Source organism: Aethina tumida, chromosome 4, assembly GCF_024364675.1.
Source record: "Aethina tumida isolate Nest 87 chromosome 4, icAetTumi1.1, whole genome shotgun sequence".
Lineage (NCBI taxonomy): Eukaryota > Metazoa > Arthropoda > Insecta > Coleoptera > Nitidulidae > Aethina > Aethina tumida.
Window position 1 is genome coordinate 28,867,194 of NC_065438.1, and position 21,265 is coordinate 28,888,458.

General features: G+C 29.5%; 2 protein-coding genes across 4 annotated transcripts; one reads left to right on the forward strand and one right to left on the reverse strand.

Annotated features, from left to right (window-relative positions):
• The first annotated feature begins 3,549 nt into the window (after positions 1-3,549).
• LOC109596395 (Krueppel-like factor 11) lies at positions 3,550-5,833 on the forward strand. The gene is made up of 3 exons (XM_049966510.1): positions 3,550-3,953; positions 4,022-4,445; positions 4,616-5,833. Exons 2-3 carry the CDS (start codon positions 4,389-4,391, stop codon positions 5,516-5,518), a joined length of 960 nt encoding a protein of 319 aa, XP_049822467.1. The 5' UTR covers positions 3,550-3,953; positions 4,022-4,388; the 3' UTR covers positions 5,519-5,833.
• A 7,769-nt stretch (positions 5,834-13,602) lies between these two features.
• LOC109596235 (coiled-coil and C2 domain-containing protein 1-like) lies at positions 13,603-19,627 on the reverse strand. 3 transcript variants are annotated; one of them, XM_020011741.2, is made up of 12 exons: positions 19,431-19,627; positions 19,107-19,374; positions 18,107-18,871; positions 17,938-18,051; positions 17,619-17,738; positions 17,436-17,534; positions 17,006-17,144; positions 16,788-16,952; positions 15,955-16,186; positions 15,734-15,885; positions 15,290-15,410; positions 13,603-14,211 (listed from the first exon to the last, which is right to left on the reverse strand). In XM_020011741.2, exons 1-12 carry the CDS (start codon positions 19,485-19,487, stop codon positions 14,092-14,094), a joined length of 2,352 nt encoding a protein of 783 aa, XP_019867300.2. In that variant the 5' UTR covers positions 19,488-19,627; the 3' UTR covers positions 13,603-14,091. The 3 variants fall into 3 exon arrangements, with proteins under 3 accessions (XP_019867300.2, XP_019867292.2, XP_019867308.2); XM_020011733.2 differs by having other exon boundaries at positions 15,290-15,413; XM_020011749.2 differs by having other exon boundaries at positions 15,290-15,380; positions 19,431-19,625.
• Between the last annotated feature and the right edge of the window lie 1,638 nt (positions 19,628-21,265).

The following is a 21,265-nucleotide window of genomic DNA, read 5'->3' on the forward strand; positions in this document are numbered from 1 at the left end:
AGTTTGGTTAAATCTTTCATACTGGCGGCTCTTCTGCAGAACTTAAGCAAAATCAGCAACAACAACATTAACAATTAAAATAATAAATCAATTAATCAGTCTCCTCCAAATAATTCATCACACACAGTCAAGTTTTGATAGTTTATTTATAAAATATTTATTTTAACATAAAGTTTGAAATCCGTTTAAATTTTGCAGGACAGAACCAATAAAAGATTGGCCCATTACCATTTTGTATTTTGATCCAAACTAAAACATTTTTGAATTAGATACGAATGAAATGGTAAACAGACTAATTTCATGTGATAAACACAAGTTACAATCCATCGCATCCACTAGCCAAATATATATAAAACATGAACAAATGATCAAAAATTATATTTATCTGAGACGGAGTTTTTATTTTATATAGTACAACTTTTATTTCAATGCCATCAAATAATTTACTACCCTATTAACTATCACTCTAAAACAGTGTAAATGTTAATATTATTATTTTATATTATTTCTTTTCTAGGAAAAATTTCAGAATGATTTCTAATGATATTATTAACATAAGGATACTTAAAAAATTGATGATATTTTGTGGCTTTAATCATTTTAAATTGTTAATTGTGATATGATTACTCTAATTAACCATTCTTTTACACCTGTTAATGACAGTACCTTAGAAGTGAGAGAGACTTCTTTCGAATAAGATTATAAATTACTTCAACTAAATTTATAAAGTTTCTATAATCATTATCATTTAACAGTATAATTATAATAATATACATTGAAATGACAAACGTTAATAAATAATTTGTTGATTTCAACGCAACCATAGTTGAAATTTTCAGGATTTATTGGGAACATAATAGATTAACTTCCGAGAAGATAGTTACAGCCATCTAGATTTTTAAAAAATCGATCTGTTTTGCATAGCCGTATAATAACAAAATCGAGACAATTAAGGAAAAAATGGGCAGATATCAAGAGAATAGACTCTTTGGAATCTGTAGATTCGAGAGTATATTAAAAACTGGTAATATTTTGCTAATACAGTGATAGAGAGTTCACGGAAAAGAATGCCGTTTGAACGGAGTTATAAGTTCATTTACATTTTTTATATTAATGAATAGAAAAGAAATGTCTATATAATATTTGGTAATCAGAGGTAACATCTGTCAAGGGTTTTTTTAAATAACGATATAACAAATTGTTAAAAGAAATAACATAACATAATAACAAATACTTGCAGAGAAAAAAATTGCAGTGATCAAATACTTAATGGGTAATTTGTAGTGCATAATCTTATTGCGCCATCTGATGAATTTTTCTTCAATTATTGTATTAAGTTATATTATTATTAAAGTATTCTGTATTGAAAATGTTCACTAGTGATAGGTGGCGACATCTATTATAAATGATTTTCAATGTGGATAAAAAAGAATCCTATACAATAAAACGCAAGGTTATTATTTATCGCAAAGGTTAAAGCTGACAGTTTTTAACTTTATTTAGTTAATTATTAACGTATTTTATGTATTATATTTTAACAAGGTTGTTAACAGTTTTAATTTATTATTTAAAATGTAAGTACAAAATGTTTGTGACTTTTTTATTATAAAAAACATTTTCAAACCATTTTGCGCAAAGTTTATTTTTTATTTAAGTTACTATATTAAATCATACAGCATACCTAGAAACACTAGAGGGATATACTTACAATTCAAAACGTAATGTGTGTATGCAATGCTTTTAAGTAATTTTGTTTATATTCATCGTCATAATCGCATGTTCTAGAGTTTCATATATATATATATATGGTATTATACTTACACCGTGTAAGCTATACACCGAAAATATGTAAAATTATGGGTATGAGTATTAATTCGATTTTCCTAGGTTAAGGCGATTATTAATCACACGTACTATTAATTAAGGCAAGTCATGTACTCGATTCAATCAACATTTTCACTTTCGTTTACTTTGTTTATATTAATTTTTGTTTTGAAATTAATATTTAAAATAATTTTATATGTTCCTCATCTGTCTCGTGGGATAACAACTCTTTTAAAAACTTTCAATTTCCAAAATTTTTCTAAAAAATTCAAGAATTCTTTTTTTGATATTTGGATAAGGACACGCATTATACAAATTAAAAAAAATAGTTTAGATAATTTATTACTACAGGTGAAAACAATATAAATTTGTTGTTTCAGACATTATTATTTTGTTTACATACTTGTGTTTGACCTTCCCGATATTTATAGTTTTGTATGCAATTAATGTTTTTCTTATTATATATATTAAAATTAATTTTTGTACGTTCTTCTTCATGGTGAGACCTCCCACGCATTTTAATTGCTCCTACTTAATATTTACAACCGTATTTATTCTTATATGTTAAGATTACTTTGTTATTGGGGTAAATCCTTGAAAAATAGATTTGATTTTTCAAGGCCTCTTATTGTTTAAACATATATCTAATTTTAAGTAATTGAATATAAACATACAATTGTAGATAAAAACCACTGTAATTTTTCCAAAACAAACTTTGATTGAGTATTGGGAATGAAAATTCCATACGCAGATAACTCTAAACGATAACTACCCATCGCCTAATTTCAACCATGCAAATATAAAAAATATTGTCATAATTATTAACGACGCTATTGCCAGGGAGTGTAAAAACAAACCTTGATGCCAAATTTATATACAGGTTTTCGTAAAAGAAATTGCATTAAATTTTACACACCTAAACATTATAAATACAGCTTAGCTCACCTAACTTATTCATTAGAAGATTATAGAGAACGAAAAAAGGTATTGATTTGAAATCTTTATGGTGTTAACTTGACTTGACGTAAACTACTTTTTCTAATTTATTTTTATCAAAATTTCATTTGCAGTTTCGACGGAAATGACATCAGCTTTGTTATTTTCAATGGAACACCACGTATGTTTTATCATACCTTTCGATTTGTATAAGCATTCCCTATAATAAAATTAATATTTACAGAGATATTTCCACAGGTGTAATGTAATGTTGTCAGATATAAAACAAATGCTACCCTATATAATATTTGGGAATACTATTTCATTTGTGTATTTCAAAAACTACTTAAATAAGTATAGGACATGGTATATATATATAGGTATTATATATGGGGTATTCCATTAAAAAAAAACATGTTAATGTCAAATCCGGCGAAAATGGAAATGAATTTTGTTCAAAATAAATTAGAAAAGTAGTTCATGTTAAATTGTAATTGTTATAAAAAATTTAAATCAATACCTTTTTCACGAGAATATTAATAATTTTGTGTAAAAAAAACTAAATAATTTTTAATTTTCTATGTAAATTACATGTAAAAGCCATACAGGTTTATATTTGTACACTTTTATATTACTGCTAAATGTTATTTATAAACAATAAACAAAAAAATGGTTTAAAACATAAGAGACACGTTATAAGCTATTATGTTAGATGTCTATTATAAGTTATATGAACATTATTTATGTCTACTTGTTAATTTCTTTTAATAATTCATTAATGGAATATTTCAGTAATGATTTAAAAATTAACTCGACCCATACAGCTTCAGGTTCAGATTTTTTTTCCATATAAACCAACAGATCAATAAATTGATTATTATCGGAAAATTTACTTTTACTCTAATAACAACTTGGTTCATTTTATCTGATGGGAGTCCGGAAGTTCAGTCTAATGAGTTTACTGCATCCTGGGTTGAATATACACAATTTGGTTTTGTAAGTATAAGTATATTTTTTTGAGATTAACGTGAGGAAATTCAGTGATCCTTATTGCTACGTATCCACGTGCTGTACTTTGCACCTTGAAATCGGATACTCTTCCACACACGTAGAGTGCGCGTCGTTAATAATGGTAATGAATCATTAACACCACCGACCGGCATGACCACGTATAAACCACGTCAACTATTCAGGTGAATTCCGCCTCAAATAGACAACATCGCTTGTGCGTCTAAAATAAACTGTTAACACACCTTTTCAGCGGGCCCGCCGATGACGTACGTCTCGCTAACACGCTTCTATGACGTCACAATCACGACACTACTCACCGATATCATCCCGTGTGCACGTGAACACCATGCAAGTGATCACGCGGGCCCCGGATGATCGCCTCGCAGCAGTTGGCCGAAAACGGCGAGCCCCCGTTTCTGATTGGTCGACACGGACCCTGTGCATGTCGCACACCCCAGCGCAGCGTGGACAGAGCAATAACATCAAGAGCTCTCCGCTTTTCTTTCAAAATACTGATTTCATTTTAAATGATACACCAAACGTGCTCGTACACGGCTTGTTGGTCTCCTAACATATTTTATTTCTTTGTGACTTTTAAACAGTGGTAGTTCGGAAATATGGATCTATCGCCGGCAATAATTTTATCGCCACCCAACACACCCCCATTGAAAAACGTAAGGATCAGTTACTATTCCTATTTAATATTTTATTTCTCATTTTTATTTAATCATGTTTAGTGAAACTGCTGGTGTTGACCTATACTTTGTGTTTAATATTGTCAACCCTTTAATTTTTTTTTAGTTTTTTTAGTCTGCACTGCTTAATTATGACGTTTTTGTTTCAGTTTTCTGACGATGAGTCTAGCCAGAGTTCACTCTTTCCTCACAAGCTCCTACTGGGTCAGAAGAGGCCTGCATCAGGTTTCTTCCCCAATGTACTCACACCCCAGCCGTCGGACTCCGAATCCGAGGAGTTGGACTATCCCTTGAAAAAGAGACATTGTACTAGTGAATTAGCGCGCCAACTTCTTAGTTTAACACCACCACCGGAAGTTGTCGAGAAACCGGAAAAAGTGCGTACCGTATCCGTTATAATGAAGGCGAATCCGGACGGTTCCTGCGCTCCGATCTCCATGCCCCACGTACATAAAGAGGAAAATATCGTCAAGAGTCTCAAATTTAAAATGGGCAACCGCAGGAAGGAACCCGTCGTTCAGGCAAAGGAGGACACTAAAGAAAAAGAAGTAAAAGTCCAGCCCAAAGTAACAGTACCCTTGCCTATTGCACCGAAATTTATACATTCATCGCAAATATTAATATCCACCGAAGGTCCGATTCCAACACAGATCGTACTCTTCGCGCCAACACCTCAAGCACAACCAGTCCGAAGAAGGGTCTACGAGTGCAAATTCCCCGGTTGCACGAAAAACTACTTCAAGTCGTCGCATCTGAAGGCGCATAACAGAATCCACACTGGGGAAAAACCATTCATTTGTCAATGGCAAGATTGCGGCAGGAAGTTTTCACGATCCGATGAGTTATCGCGACATAAACGTGTGCATACCGGCGAAAAGAAATTCAAATGTGACGTGTGTGATAGGCGATTTATGCGTTCCGATCATCTTGCCAAACACGTGAAGAGGCACGCGAAAGAACGGCCAGCCCAATCATCCAACCGAGTTAACCTGGTTCCTGCTGTTCTAAGGCCTCTGCAACCAGCGCCCGTGGTTATAACCGCCTCACATTAATCACGTTTCGTTAACTCTGACGTATTGTTCTAAGACTGTTTTGTATTATTGAGTTTACTGATATAATGGATCTGCCAGAATAAGTTAGGGCTTGAAAAAAGTATAATTTTATTATGTAAATTTGACTGATTTTTCGCTGACCATGTTGTACATAAACATTCCAAATCATCATTAATTCACTTTCACTGTAGTTAAGGATGTTCATAATATTTTTGTCTGTGATTTTAGGAATATAGTAATGTTATTTATTTTGATTATTAATTTTGTACATAAAATTTAATCTACTATTAAATAATAAATATGTTTTGATAATTACCCAAGTGTTTTACTGCTTCCCTCAACGTATTCATAAAAATTATTTCATTTATTTACATTTATTATTACATGTAAAAATTAAAAAAAAAATGAAATAAAATGAAAGTGAAAATATTAATAGTAATTTAAAGCAACAATTTAATAATAAGTAGAATTTGTCCATATATAATGCAAAGAAGCTAATTTGTGCGACTTATAATGGAATAGAAAAACAATAAATAATATTTCAGCAATTTTTTTATTGTAATGTAATGTAGTCATACACATAACATGCTCACTATCAGTACACAAAGGAAAATGAGCGTTATTTTCACATTTTTGGTAAAATCTCTGTTAATATTCATTTTACGTATATGGAATGCTAAAGCCAATCGAAAGGTTTCTTAATATTTTATTTAATTATGCTAAAACGTACATGGTATTCAGTGTTTTAAGATGTACAAAATTAAATGTAAATAACGAACACTATATAAAATTTGGGAGTATTAATTATTGCTCCGTATAGGATTATAGTTTGTGGTTTTAGAAACATTTTAGTTAGTTCATCAATTTGTGAAAATTTTTAGAAAATAATTAATACCTCAAAACTACTGGATTTAGATATATAGTTTCCATTCTCCGTAAACTTCTAATGAGTAATTTATGTGAATCACGCTGTATAAGTAAGTTAAGTTCAAATACAATTGCAAATAAATTAAAATAGAATATTATACATAAGGTTTCAATATTATAATTTAATCAAAAATTAATTTAAAAATAAACAGGTACAAAGATCGAATTAGCACTGTTGGTGTTATACAAATAGCAGATATGATGCAATGACGTCTACTACATTTAATATAATATAAACAATGTCATACACTGTTTATTTATTTTCACATTATGGCATTAATCAACTATCTTTGAGATTTTATAGTTGTTAAACTCGTGAAAAAATATGAAAAAGTGTAGTGCACTATTTGAAGTTTGAAATTTCAACAATTGTTATGTTCCTGACATGTGTTTAAAATTTGACAAACTTTATTGCTGTTTTGCACATACGTACATGTTGCTAATTTTTAAAAAATATTTAAAATTTCAGATGAAAACTCAAATACAATTAAATTATTCAAAGTTCGTTATTAAACAGTTACAAATTGATGTTTACAGAAAATACTATACGAGATTTAACTAGTAACTGAATAATGCGTTTTATAATAGCATTATTTAAATATCTTGCCAAAAATTTTAAAATTAATTGTTGACTTAAATAGCACTTAAAATAGTACAAGTTTTGGCAGTCTTCTTTTATATGACGCGTCACACGCTTCTATTTTAATATATTTACAATTTATTTATACACATATTGTTTAAAAATGTCTCACTGAATAATATTTGCTTTAATGTGTAAATTTCGAACTGGCTTTGTCATATTTTTTATAGTCGGCGCGGCGCATTCACCAAAATATTCATAATAATAATTTTTTTAAATTCTGAGTAATATTCGACTTAAATCTAATTGTGAACAATTTTTCTAGTTCAAAAAGACAATGAGTTAAAACTCATGTTTTTTAACAAATAATAGTTTAAATCTGCCACGTGAACATTGTGCTCAGGTGAATGAGCATACTTCAAGGTAAGTGTCGTCCCGTTAAATATTATATAGAAATAGCCTGACGTAAATTCCCAATGGCAGAAGCTCAGACGGATTTGCCTAGGTGATCATGTTGCTGTGGCGTGGCCGGAGCGGATCGTGACGTCGCCCGGGGGACAAACTGTTGCCTCCGACCGCTTTTAGTCAAGGTCGGGTCATTTCCCCAACCCCTTGACGTCAAGGCGGCGGCCTTTAGAAAATTTCCGTCAACCCTCGGTTTTGGGTCAATGTCGGGGAAATCGGTGTGCATTGACGTCTATTGGGGTGGCACGTCAGGGCGTAGGCGCATGTGGAGAATAAGGTAGGGGCCTGTGGGCGTTCCAATGTGTCTTAATTATTTCAAATTTAATGACGTATTTCGATTAATTTACACTCAAAATTATTTATACTAAAATAAAAAGTATAAATGTGTAATCTTTTAATATTGTAAGGTTGTAAAAGGCACGTTGAAATATCATAATCAAGTATTAATAAAGTGACAAGCTGTCCTAGAAAATACGTCATGATCTTGTAAATAAAACTACAATAAAATTTAAATTCAATGCCAATTGTTGAACTAATACAGACAAATAGTAAATAAGTAATTTAATTATTAAATTATCATTTATCATAAATATCATAATTTTTATGAAAATGTTTTAACATAATAAACAGAGTATAATGTAAAGTGTGGAAAAGATTTAAAAATTTTCATCGAAGGTAAACTTCGACGTTTCAATGAAAGATTGGTAAACCAAGAAAAACGACTTATAAATACTGATGAATGTACAAAATTGAGAGATATCTAAAAGTTTCACTGAAAAACAATAGTAATTACAACTATTAAATATGTTTTGAACTATATGGAATATATGATATGGAAATTAAATTACATGTAAAAAATACATAATTACAAATAACTCCAAAAGAAGTTTTTTTTATTATTTCAAATAGTATTTATAAATTTACATTCAACATTACTCATACTGAAATTTAATTTTTATAATTATGTGTGTACGCTTTGACTGCAAGAATGAATGAAATGAATGAATGTCATAACTCAGATTACAATGGTGGTCTTAAAGGTATTATTGAAATAACAAGTTGCCTCAGAAAATATATCGTGATTTTGTAAATAAACTACAATAAAATTTAAATTTAGGGTAAATCGACATATTTTAGGTTTTAAGAAGAACAGCAAAAGATACTTACTTTCCTTACACGCATGTCGAAAATTCAATTTAATAAAAATTTGTTATTTTATGATATCATATCAACAATTTTGATATTTGTCAAATACAATTCGACCAAGTATATAATAGATATTTCATTATTAATGAAAAATATAGAAATGTTCGTTATGAATAAATTGGATTGATTTATTATTATAACATGATAAATAGAGTTTTATATAAAGTGTGGAAAAATTTAAAAAAGATACAGAGAACACAGGTATATATTTTCATCTAAGCTGAACTTTAGTTTATAATAATCAGTGCTAGATATTACTAAAATATGATTAAGTTTATACCCATTCAGTATTCAATGTACACAAATATGAGACGGATGTCTGTACTTCAAAATTCTTTATAAACATTACATTTGAGAAAAATTATGCTATTATTATTAATATATGTATATTTAAAAGTGGTACAAAATAAATAATCTTTTAACTTCTAGAACTAATGAATGCCTTAGTGAAAAAAGATCTAAAAGTTGAACAAGAGAACTACGACTTAAAAATATTTAAAGAATAATAAAATATTTGATAATAATTTTAAAAAGAATTTTCTCTATACTTTGGAGACATGAATATCTAAACTGAATATTGATTCTAAATACAAATATTTATTACAAATATAAAATATGTTTCGAATTTTGTATGTGGTATGGTGGAAATTAAATTATTATTATATCTGCAAAAAGTAATAACAATTAACATAGACAATATGTTGGGCAAGCTGGTGGGCCAAAAAAATATAAGAGATTAATTAAATTTATTCAAAAGAATCTGAATATATTGAAACTCAAATAAATACAGAATTTAAAAAATAGAACACCGTTCAATGTCAAATATGACCATCGGAAATCCTCTATAGTTTTCTCTAGAACATAAAAATAGAATGTTCTAAAATTAGATCAATGTGGTTTTTAAAAAAATTAACATATTTGGAAGCAACGTTACTGTATATGTAAAAGATTCAAATAGTTCAATTGGAAGTACCATATTTATGACACAATTGAAGGAGGGAATGTTGTGGTTTGGAGATGTTGCAGAAACTTTGACCTATTTTATTTATTATTGAAGAGAGAATGAATAGTAAATAGGAAAGTCTAGGATTAATTTTTACCATTTTAAAGTTAAGGTGCAACCTTTGTAGCAATTAATTTATTCTATATATTTGTTTCAGTAATACTGAAGATATAATACGATAAGTTATATTATACTACTATTCATCGCATAAACATAATCTCTAACAACCAAATATACATCAGTCATGCACAATATGCGTGAAAATTTACGTCAATGGAAGTGAACGGAAAACTAATTGACGCAACTTTTTCCCAAACCAATAGAACATTACATAAATTGCGTTAGTTATTGGCGAGGGATGGGCGGATCAATTATATTTATATACAAAACGCAAAACCTTCACGTGCACTACGCGTGCAGTGTTGTTTTCGTTGCATTCCACTGAAATATGATTGCTCATATTTCCGTTATCACAGAAAATACTGGGATTTGGTTTCGATAATGTTGCTGTTGATTATTATTCTGTCACTTCGAAATTAATCTTGACCTGAAAGTGGTTCTTAATTTTATGTAATAAGTGCATTAAAAGAATATTTATTTTTCTAATTTAACCAAGATATATACATGTGTTATTTTTAGTTAGAATTTTACATGATTGTTCCAATTATAATTTTAAACCTTTTTTACAAACGAAAATATATTAATTTCACTAACATATATCTAATAATAAAGTATATTTCAAAACAACATAATTAAGATTTTGTTTTATTTAATGTTTCTAAGAACATGTCATTTTCAAGTATTCACATTGCAAATATGGACGCATTAACACAATGACCGATCATTAAATATCAATATTGTAACACGTGCTAATTTGATGGTAAATCCACGAGTTATAAATCGCTAAATATCGTGGTTAATGGAACGAGTTGTCTATCTATATTATGCGTGCTTGACTTGTATCACGTAGATATTATTTATATTCATTGTCTACAATATTTACCTATTGGATGACTTTATCTGGAAACAAAACAGGTATATTCGTAACTTCGTTTATTTTGAGTTCTAAAATTAAACTATTTATTTATAATAATTATTAAACTATAAATTATTTGTTGTTCGTTGTTGTTGTTGTTGTATAAAACAACATATTTTTGAATTATATATTATTTCTATGTCCATTTTAACTTCATTCTTTATATTTGACAGTCATTTATAGGATTAATAATATAAAAATAATCTTTTGAACTTTGCTCAGTTAATAACTCGAAACACAAAAGACAGAAAATTGAAAAAGTTTAATAAGAAATTACATTTCTTACTTTTAAACCACAAGGTGGCTATTGACTTTTTATTTCCTTTATATTATAACTAAATACATTCAAATGATGTATGAAACATTGACCCATTAGAAAGCTAGCAGAATTGAGTTACTCTCATTTTCGAGTCGAGCATGGAAATGGGTGTGTGTCGGTTGGATCAACAGCCTTGTGATGTTACTATCCACACCTCTGCTGGAACAGTAAATGTCAGTGGATTGAGCACGGTCATTCGTCACCGTGCTACTCCCAACAACAATACAATGTTTTGCTTTGCGTTTCCCGCACTGACGTAACACTTAGCATTATTACATCTTCCGTAGGTCGATTAAAAATAGACCACGGGGCTGTTTAGGAAGAATAACAAGGTCGCTGGGACCTTAACTCACATGTATGATATCATTCAATACTAACTAGTGTTTGTTGATATTTAATACAAAGAGTTAATGGAAAATTCACAGAATTAACATTTTAAATGTTTTAATATGTTGATTCAATTATAATAAAAAAATAATGACAAAACAATTATAATAAAACGATCTCAAGTTAATAGTATGATATTTGACAATATTTATTATTATTAAAGAAAAAACTATATTTAAAAAAAAATAATAATACTGATTTTTCAATAACTACTACTTTTTAAATCGATGGGCGTTCATCATCGCTTCAGTTCTCGAATCTATGTAGTACGTGACGATTTCCAGAACACCATCGTTAGCATCCAGGTACCATGCACCAGTTGCGTGCTCTAAATAGGGAAGTATTGATAATACAACATAAAATATAATATCCAGTTAAAATATAGTTGTGATAATAAATTTCAAAAAGGGAAATTTGTCATATGTATTATTATGACTTTACTTTCATTTACGTTAAGATGAACTGCTTACATAAGTGAACATTTTATACATAAATATATAAACAAAAATCACGAGTTTCAATTAATAATGCACATTGACACAATTATCAGGACCAGGTTTTTGAATTTTATCTATTCAAGATCTTGTTAAAGTTTATTTGATTGTCTCATTTGTTATCTTATAAAAGAAACAATTATTTGTGTAATAAAATTTATTAAGAAATTTATTTATACAATAAATAATTATATCCTCTATTTTATTCTGTATTTATTTTCACTAACAAAAGTTTCCAAATTTAAAATGTGGTATATCTCATTTTTCAATATAATTTTTTTTTAAATAATTGATAAAAAAACTTTTAAAAACTGTAATAACTAATTATTAGCCTCCATCTATTGTCAACAATTAATTTCTGAATACAATAATTGATAAACTACATAAAACAGCTAAAACAAGTTAATTAGGGTATGATCCATAGTGGCTCCACTGTCAATTAAGATTAAATTTTGTTTAGAATAATTTAGACAGAACTCAGATAGAGTTACAAAGACATTGTAGCACTTATTCTATTCGTTCTTGGACCATCTAATTATTGATCAGCAAACTCTTCAAAAAGGTAGAAAAACGGTGGCAGTGGCTTCTCCTAATATTTTAGGCTTTTTGGGGTTACCTTTCTATGATTTCTCTTTTTGCTTTTAACATCTTCAGCCTTAGCACTGTTTGAAAAAGGTATGTTTTTTGTTTGACATATAATATTATTCTAACTGGGTCAATTTCTTATTATTCTAGCAATGAAATTTTCTTTCATAACTGCAACGCTATATTATATTAAAATTGTTGAAATTATATATAAAATAACTTATGTTCATTAGTTATACCTTCATTATTTTGTATTTGATTAGTTTAATAGACGTTCTCGATAATCTATGTACATATTAGAATATACATTCTATAGTTGTTCAACAGTTTTAACAATGAAGAAAATGTGTATTACAATGTAAAAATTAATGTATTAAATTAAAATGTGGGTGTGTTTGATGAAAAGTAGTTACTGAAGTAAAATATAGAAAATTTACATCACTGCATTGAATAAAAATAAATAGTGCAATCGAATTAACAGTTGCATCATTAATAATAATAAGGTAGTTTTAGTGCAAGTGCGAATAAATTAAATTTTACTTATTAATTTAAGTATGTTACACAATATTACTCATATATTATAAACATTTTTAATAAATGAAAAAACAATAATACAAGACTTAATTTCATTTTCAAATAAAAACGATTGTACATTAAATTAATGAATATAATGAAAAATACATACTGATATAATGAATTACTTTTAATTTCAAAGAAATGTCAACAAAAACAACTTTCGATCGCCATATTGAAATATTTTTTTAATTTTTTTATATATTTTATTTTTTTTTATATTTTATATATCAAAATCTAAAAATAATATAATTTAAATAAATTTATATTATACTCTACTCTACCTAGCAATAAAAATGAAGTTGTTTGCAGCGTAAATGATCAGAATGCACAGTGGATATTGATGTTACTTCATAATTCTACATAATAATGATCTATGTATATGCAAAGAGGACTTTTGTGTCATATACAGCGTACGATAGAACGATAGACCTAGGAAAAATTTAAATTATACATTTACATTATTTTTTTAGAAGTAGAAGTTCAGATTTGATTAATTAAAAACTATACACGTAGTATAAATTTATTTTTTACTAAATACATATTTATAATAAAAACCAATTCAATATTAACAACGCCAAGTTAAAAGAAACACTAAGGCAAACAAGTACTCCAAAATATACATCTTTATGTAATATTCTATATAATAAAATTTTTGTGGTTTTTAAAGCTACTAATCACAATATATCATATTATAGGCAATATACAATATTTTATGTTAATGACAGTTACATTTATTGGATAAGTCGTAAGTCATAGTAAAATCTAAATACGTAAAATAATTCAATACACACTTCACCTTATATCTTAACATCTTATTTTTTTGTGGGAAGTTATCACTAGTACTGTATAAAATAATTTGATCGTATTAAATTATTTTAATAAATTAATTCCAATACCGGGATGTTTATTAACGAAGTATTCAATTTTGCACTTGCTTATTCAGAATATTATGGTGAACATTATTAATCTTTTGTGTAGAAATTGATCAAAAATTTTTATGAATCAATAATTAACCATTTTTCTTGCAATTGTTCTATTTCCTGGGCAACAATTGGACTTCTTAACCGTAGGCGCACTTCTAATTTTCCTCCAGTTTTCTTTCTGCCATCCATTATCTGTAATAAAATTTTGTGGATTTAAATTTATTGAAACCATACATTATATAAAGAATAATCTTAATATGAATATTAATAATTAATTAAAATAGAAAGAAGACAAGGTTTAGATTTTTATGTTAAAAAATACGCAGACAGAATGTTTTAAATTGGTTGAATTTGGCTGTTAAATAGACAAAAAATGACCAAACCTCCGAATTAACAAGGAAAACTGACATTAGGCAACAAGTATATTAACTTTTTTTTGTAATTTTTCACAACAGTATTATATACATGCTAAAGAAACTATATCCTTAGCAAATGCTAAGCAAAATTGAGGTATATGTAACTCTTATTTTTCAAATGAAAATTGAGTTTGACAAAATATATAATTTGTGATTATTGTAAATTATTTTTGACTAATATTTCTGGTGAATTTCGAAATAAATAATATTGTTGTCTATGATACAGAAAGGACGTAACTTATAATTTCTTTTAGTTATGATTAAGATATTTAACACGTTGAAGACCGCATTGGAAAATCGTATTTCACTTGTAAGGGCCGGCATTGTCAATTACGTTTATTATTTTTTAAATATTTTTTTAGTGCAGAATAATTTGAGGTAGACATTATTTAACCCCTAGATTTACAGAATCGACTACTGTACATAAATTGTATTTAAATCGTGCCCACAGGTGTACACAAGCGGTCATGTAAAACATGTCATGTGTCCACCCGTGAGCATGTGGGCCGCTAATGTTGTTGCGTAGTGACCGGCCGGTGGACATGCGTCTTCAACGTGTTAATAACACTTTTGTTAAATATCATACCACCTTAGTTACCTATATAATTAGTATTTTCCATAAATAGACGACAATCTCAAAATTCATCAGAAATATCGTTATATCTTTTACTTATTTATTAGAAACTAAAAACGTATTGAATAGAATTTTTTAGTTCATAACAGACAAAATCAACAAATTTGAAACTCAACAAATTTGAAATTTGTGTATATTTGTAAAAACAAAAATTATTTATAAAAAGTTTTAATCTACCATAATTAAAATTTTAACTTACGATTTAAAGCTTTTTACTTACATCGAAACTATCGTGAATCTCACACTGCGTCTCCAATGGTTGCAGCTTTAGATTGACAGTCCCCATCAGAGAATCACTTTTGAACCAACCACTGAAACATTCGCATAAGATGCTAGCGCAACTGCTAGCATACCCACCCGCTAATTCGAGCAAAAATTCATTGTGTTTTGAACTCCACCACCAACTAGTGAGTTATGAGATGATAGTTTCACATGCTACTTTCCGACAAAGCCTCTCACATTGTTAAACAAACAAGCTATGATTGTGAATATGCGAATTTTGCTCAAATTCCGGTGGGCCGAAATAAACGGTGTAACAAAATGCAAGTAGATAAAATAGAAACTAGGACTAGCAAAGCAACTAACAAAAATAATTAGTTTTTCAGAATGTCATGCAGAGGTGATTAACTTGGTAGTGGAAGAATTTAATGAAGCAATGACTCACCCTTTCGAATACACTTCGAATTTGATTCCGTGACGTTTAAAAACTCTTTGACAATTTCTGGAATTTCGTTGAATAGGAATATTAAATGTAGAATTGTATTCTGGATTATTGGTGTCTTTTACAGTTGATGTGTAATCAGAAAATGGTGTATCCTAAAAATTGAAAACACAATGCTCAGATTATTAATGTATTAATAATAATTTTAGGAAAGACATATTTACCTGAGGAAATGGGAAAATAAATTTAACATAGGTATCGACATCTTTTGGATTGGCGGCATTATAATTTATTCCCCTAAGTATCACCAGTTCCAAATCATTGTCAGTTAGCTCTGTAAAACTCTTTATAATTGAGAAATCCTTCATTTCATAATGAAATAGAGGCACTTTAGCTCCTGGAGTTCTATGTGCTAGTCTAACCACATCAAGATCTTTAGTAACATTGATAGCTAATCTAAAAAACAAATAAATAAATGCAAATTTAGTTTGCAAGTATTTTAAAACAGGATATTTGACTAATTCAAAATGAAACATTTTGCTTTTTCTGACACACATATTAAAAATAACGAATATATTACTTTAAAGGTATAAATTAGTTCTGGCCAAAGAATGTATTTACTTTATATTATATACCATTTATTAAGATACCAATTGGGATCAGGAAAGAAAATCCTTTTGTTTTCTTCTAAAAATGAATTAATGGAGTCACACAATATCAGTATATTTACTAGAACAAAATTAGCACGGATCTGTTTTAGTAAAAAAGTGTATTGGTATAAAAAGGTATATTTGAATAACACTAAAGTGTGAACAAAAATAAATTGAATGTCCTCCAGAATTTTGGAAAAGAGTACTTTGGAGTGATGAATCCAAGTTCAATAGAATAGGTTTAGATAGTAGACAATACTTTCATTTACCTCCAAATAGGACCTTCGATTCAATACAAAAAACTTTAAAACATATTTTACAGGCGGTTATGACAAACAAAAGGCACCATATAGTAAATAGTAATGTGTGCTATTTCTCTGGCCACCGCTATACATACATAATATTACCTTTCAAACCTATTCATGCCAGCTACATCACCCAAAGCTTTATGATGATCTCTAGTACTCAGACACATCTTTAATTGTTTAGAAAGTTGGTTTTCGAGTCTAGTCATAATATCTGCGTCGGCACTGTCGTCCAAATTACACTCGTCCGCCATAACAATATCATATCTAAAAAATTAAACTATAACATAAGACATTAGGTATTAATTATTAATAATTACTCATTATCTAATTGAGATTTTGCCTCAGGTGATACAGGAATAGAGGACCAATCGACTGGTAGACCTGCTCGAGCTGCATCCAATAATCTATCAAATCCTTTCGCTGTTTTTAGATATTCCATTGCTTGTACAAGTTCACCTGTATGGAAAATAAAACAACAATTGATGATAAGCAATTTTTAACATTTCATTTGGAAATGTAAGTTTAGATTTTATGATTCTTATAACATTTTTCTTATCGAAAATATAAGTTTAATATGGGGCCAAAAAAAGACATCAATGAATAAATTTGAATATTTTATATGAAAAGAAATATTATTGCGCACTGATGAAATTTTTTACCAATAACATTTTGGCTGATATTGCGTTTTCCAACAAATATTATAAAAATATTTAATGTTAAATATACGTATTTCTCAATTAGTCTTACCTTGTCTTTTGGCATTTAAAGCAGCCATTTTGAATTGTTTTTGTTTGGCCAAGAGTATAACTACTTGTTTTTCAGCCCTCGAAGTGGGCGTATGTCCACCTGACAAAAAAAAATGACAATACAAATCAAAAATAGAAAATTATTTCAATTAATTTACATGCAATAATTAACCAAATGTAGTACCTGTCTGTGTCTTTGGAGGGCTGGGTTTTGAAGGGCGTGGTGGTGTATCAGCAGGAGTTGGTTCTGGTTGACTTTTAGGAGCTGCATCAGCCCCATTACCCACTGGTATTGGTCCATAACCTAATTATACAAGAAAATAAAGATAATAATTGGAAAATTAAATATTAATTATCTTGTAAGTTAAGTGAGTGTAGTAAGAATCTAATTATGTTTCATATAATAACATTGATCTGCAGTAAAGACACGACATGTGATAATAAGTCTCAATTATTTTTGCGTTAATAGTTATCAATGATATATTTAGAAAAAAATTTTATACCTGGTGGTGTAGGAAGTTCATCAACAGGAATAGGTTTACCAGCCTTGTGTAGTTTAATAGCTTGTTCAAACTGTTTGATTATTCTTCCATATCTACGTACTTTACTTGGATTATCTGTAATTATCAATCAATCAATTGTGTATATTGTATTCGTTTTTTAGGTTTTTACCTTCTTGTTTAGCTTTGTTCTCTTGTTCTTTAAAAACTGCCAACCTTTGTTCTAATGCTTCTAAAACTGAAGATGCTGTAATCAGTGCTGGAGCTTGAACTGGTTCTTGTGGCTTGTCTTCTTCAGCAGGGGGGTCTACTGAACTATTTTGTTGAACCTGATTTTGTTCAATTCCATCTCCTGGAGGACCTGGCATACCAGACAAATCTACAGGTTGTCCTGCTTCAACAGCAGCAATAACAGTATCAAACTGTTTAGCAATTTTAATATATTTCATTGCAGTTTCAGTATCTCCAGACTTCTTAGAATTTAATGCAGCCATTTTGTAACGCATTTTACGATCATTTAACAAATTCAGCAATTCAGTATTAATTTCTTTAGTTATGGCTGGCACTGGTGGATCTGCTGATGCAGCTTCAGAAGCTGGGGGGTCACTGGAAGCAGGTGTAGCAGTTGCTTCTTCACCATCTGTAGGTGGCGGGTTTCTTTTTACGAAATGCACTTCTGGTGGAATATCCTCATTATTTATAGCTCGACCAGATTTAGCTTGCTTGATCAAATCTTTTAGTGTTTTCTGGGCACGTCCATATCTTCTCACTTTACTGGTTTCACCTGCTGCTTTTGCATTAACTTCAGCCTCTGTATACATTTTAAGTCTACTTTCCAAAAGAGTGAGCACATCAGATGAGGGGTCAGATGTTGGTTTAGCTGGTTCAGGCTCAGGGTTACTCTCTGTAATTGATTCCTCTGGGGCTAGTTCATCTCCTGAAACATATTTATTAAATTTTATGGGCGTATTATATTTATATATTTTTGAAATACAATAATAAATATTATTGAATATAGGCAAGAATAAAACAAATCAGTTTTATCTAAATTTCAATTATATTAAAAGTTGCAATAATAAAAGAATAAATATAAAAAATAGTTAAATTATAATATGCTCACCTAAGAAAAGTATATGTTGTTTTTAAAATTGTATATAAATATTTATTTTTACCTGCAATATTTTGTAGCTCATTTAATAAGTCAGGATCATTATCGTCAACATCAGACACATCTTCATCACTTGGAATATCCTTAATGCTTTCTGCAACTAAAGAATCTAAGTTTCCTTGGGAGATAGGCTTTCTTCTAGGAGGTCTCTTTGGCTTAGCACCACCACCACCACTTAAAGCTGCCAATTCAGCCTCTAAATCACTGTCACCATCATCATCGTCTTCATTATCCATTGGGTTATTCAAGTCAGGAATATTGAACAAGCCAAACTAGGGGGAAATTTAATGTAATTCAATTGCTTTTGCACTTTTTTTAAAAGACATACCTGTGATAGATCACGGCCACTATTCCTTTTCTGTTTGTCCTGCTTTTTCTTAAACATTTTATTACTTCAATGTAGTAACACTTTAATTAGGATAACTTAAGTTAACAGGCACTGATATGCTAAATTAGAAAATAGTGTAATTTTTGTTTAAATGAAAAACACTGTTATTTTTAAAAATGAGTCATAGAAGAACAATAACATTGTAACTGTCAAATAAACACCTATGACAGATCATTACTGAAAAGACATCTAATTTAGAACTTAAAGAATTCTATTCATATTTTTCAACTATATATATTTTACATTTACAGAATTCGATAAGTTAGTTTGAATATTTACCACTAGATGTCTAGATAATAAACATAATTGGTTGGGCACGTACAATTTTTTAGGTTTTCTATGCAATTTTGCCTATAACTTATAAACTGTAAGGCGCTAGTACGAATCAAGTTAGCGATTCACTCTGATACATTTTTTTTATTTTCAATATACATTTATTCACAAGATAATGTGAAAACGAAGGCACTAATGGGTAGCCGAATGTAGCTGTCGGCTGGAAAACTGAATCGATCTTAAAAAGTGTCCATGGACACATTTTCGTTTTATAAATATTATTGTTAATACAGAATTAAACAGTGTATCGTTTCGAATATATGTGTTAATAAATGTTATAAATGAACAATATGGTGCCTCAAAATCCTGACCAATTCCCGACATGCATCCGTGTCGCAACTCGTTACTCTGAGGTTCCCACGGAGTCAGCATTTTCATTTAATATAGATTGTAATTTGGAACTAATTACTAAGTCCGTTTGTAACATTGTGTTATGTTATAAATATGTAAATAATATTTTTAAGTTAAATTTATCATTTGTGCGGACTGGAGAATATTATCGAGAACACACTTACTGAAAAAAGGGCAGATCTCTTATGTGAAGAATCAAGAAGCTTAAGAAATCTAGAAATTAATCACCAATATGAAAAATCTGGATTAGTCTAGTGACACCTCTGGAAGTCAACAAATTTTATAAAAACAACTGATACTGTAAGTTTTTAATCCTAAGACAACTGGATATATCGAATGTACCGTCTGTCAAGCCCACCTACAGTGACGTAGACATGATTAAATTAAAACATAGTAACAAACAGTGCAATAAATCAGTTAAAACCTCTACTGAATTTTAATCATTTGAAACGAAATCAAAAACTGGCGCCTCGAAGAGGATTCATCAACGAAAATCATCTGAATTTTCGGCTTGTTACTACAAATTGTTGTGAATCTGTACCCATCCGCAGTTCAAAGAAAGTTACCAGTCTTGAGTCTGTCATTGGATCATCTGAAGATTTCTTGGACAACTTAGATTTCGATTGAAATTCGTCTTTTCGTCCTCCGAGCTTTTTCTGCTCTTGACAAAGCTAATATCAAAGTACCACTGAACAAATCGGAATTTCTAACAAAATGCTCGTTAGCATAATTTTTAGTTTTGAGAGTGCCATAGGTTTCGGTCGATGGTTTATTTTCGAGTATGTGTCTTACTTTTGCAGTATTTTTGATTGTCGTTTTATGTTTGGCGGTTTGTTGAGTTTGTTAAGTTGAAGAATCGGTGTTCGTTTAAAAGAATAGTGATTTTATCGATCCTTTTGCTGTCGACTCTGTTGTGAGGAGCTGTCTTGGTACATTATTTACCGTCAATCATCCAAGCTGTTTCCTAGTGCTGAAGGAAATATTGTAGTTTCGCACGTTAGGTATTTAGTAGTTTTCCTCTGGCTATCCACTTCACGGGATTTAAGTCACAAGTGGCTGCCTAATACCGTTGTTCTCTGCAGAGGGATTTA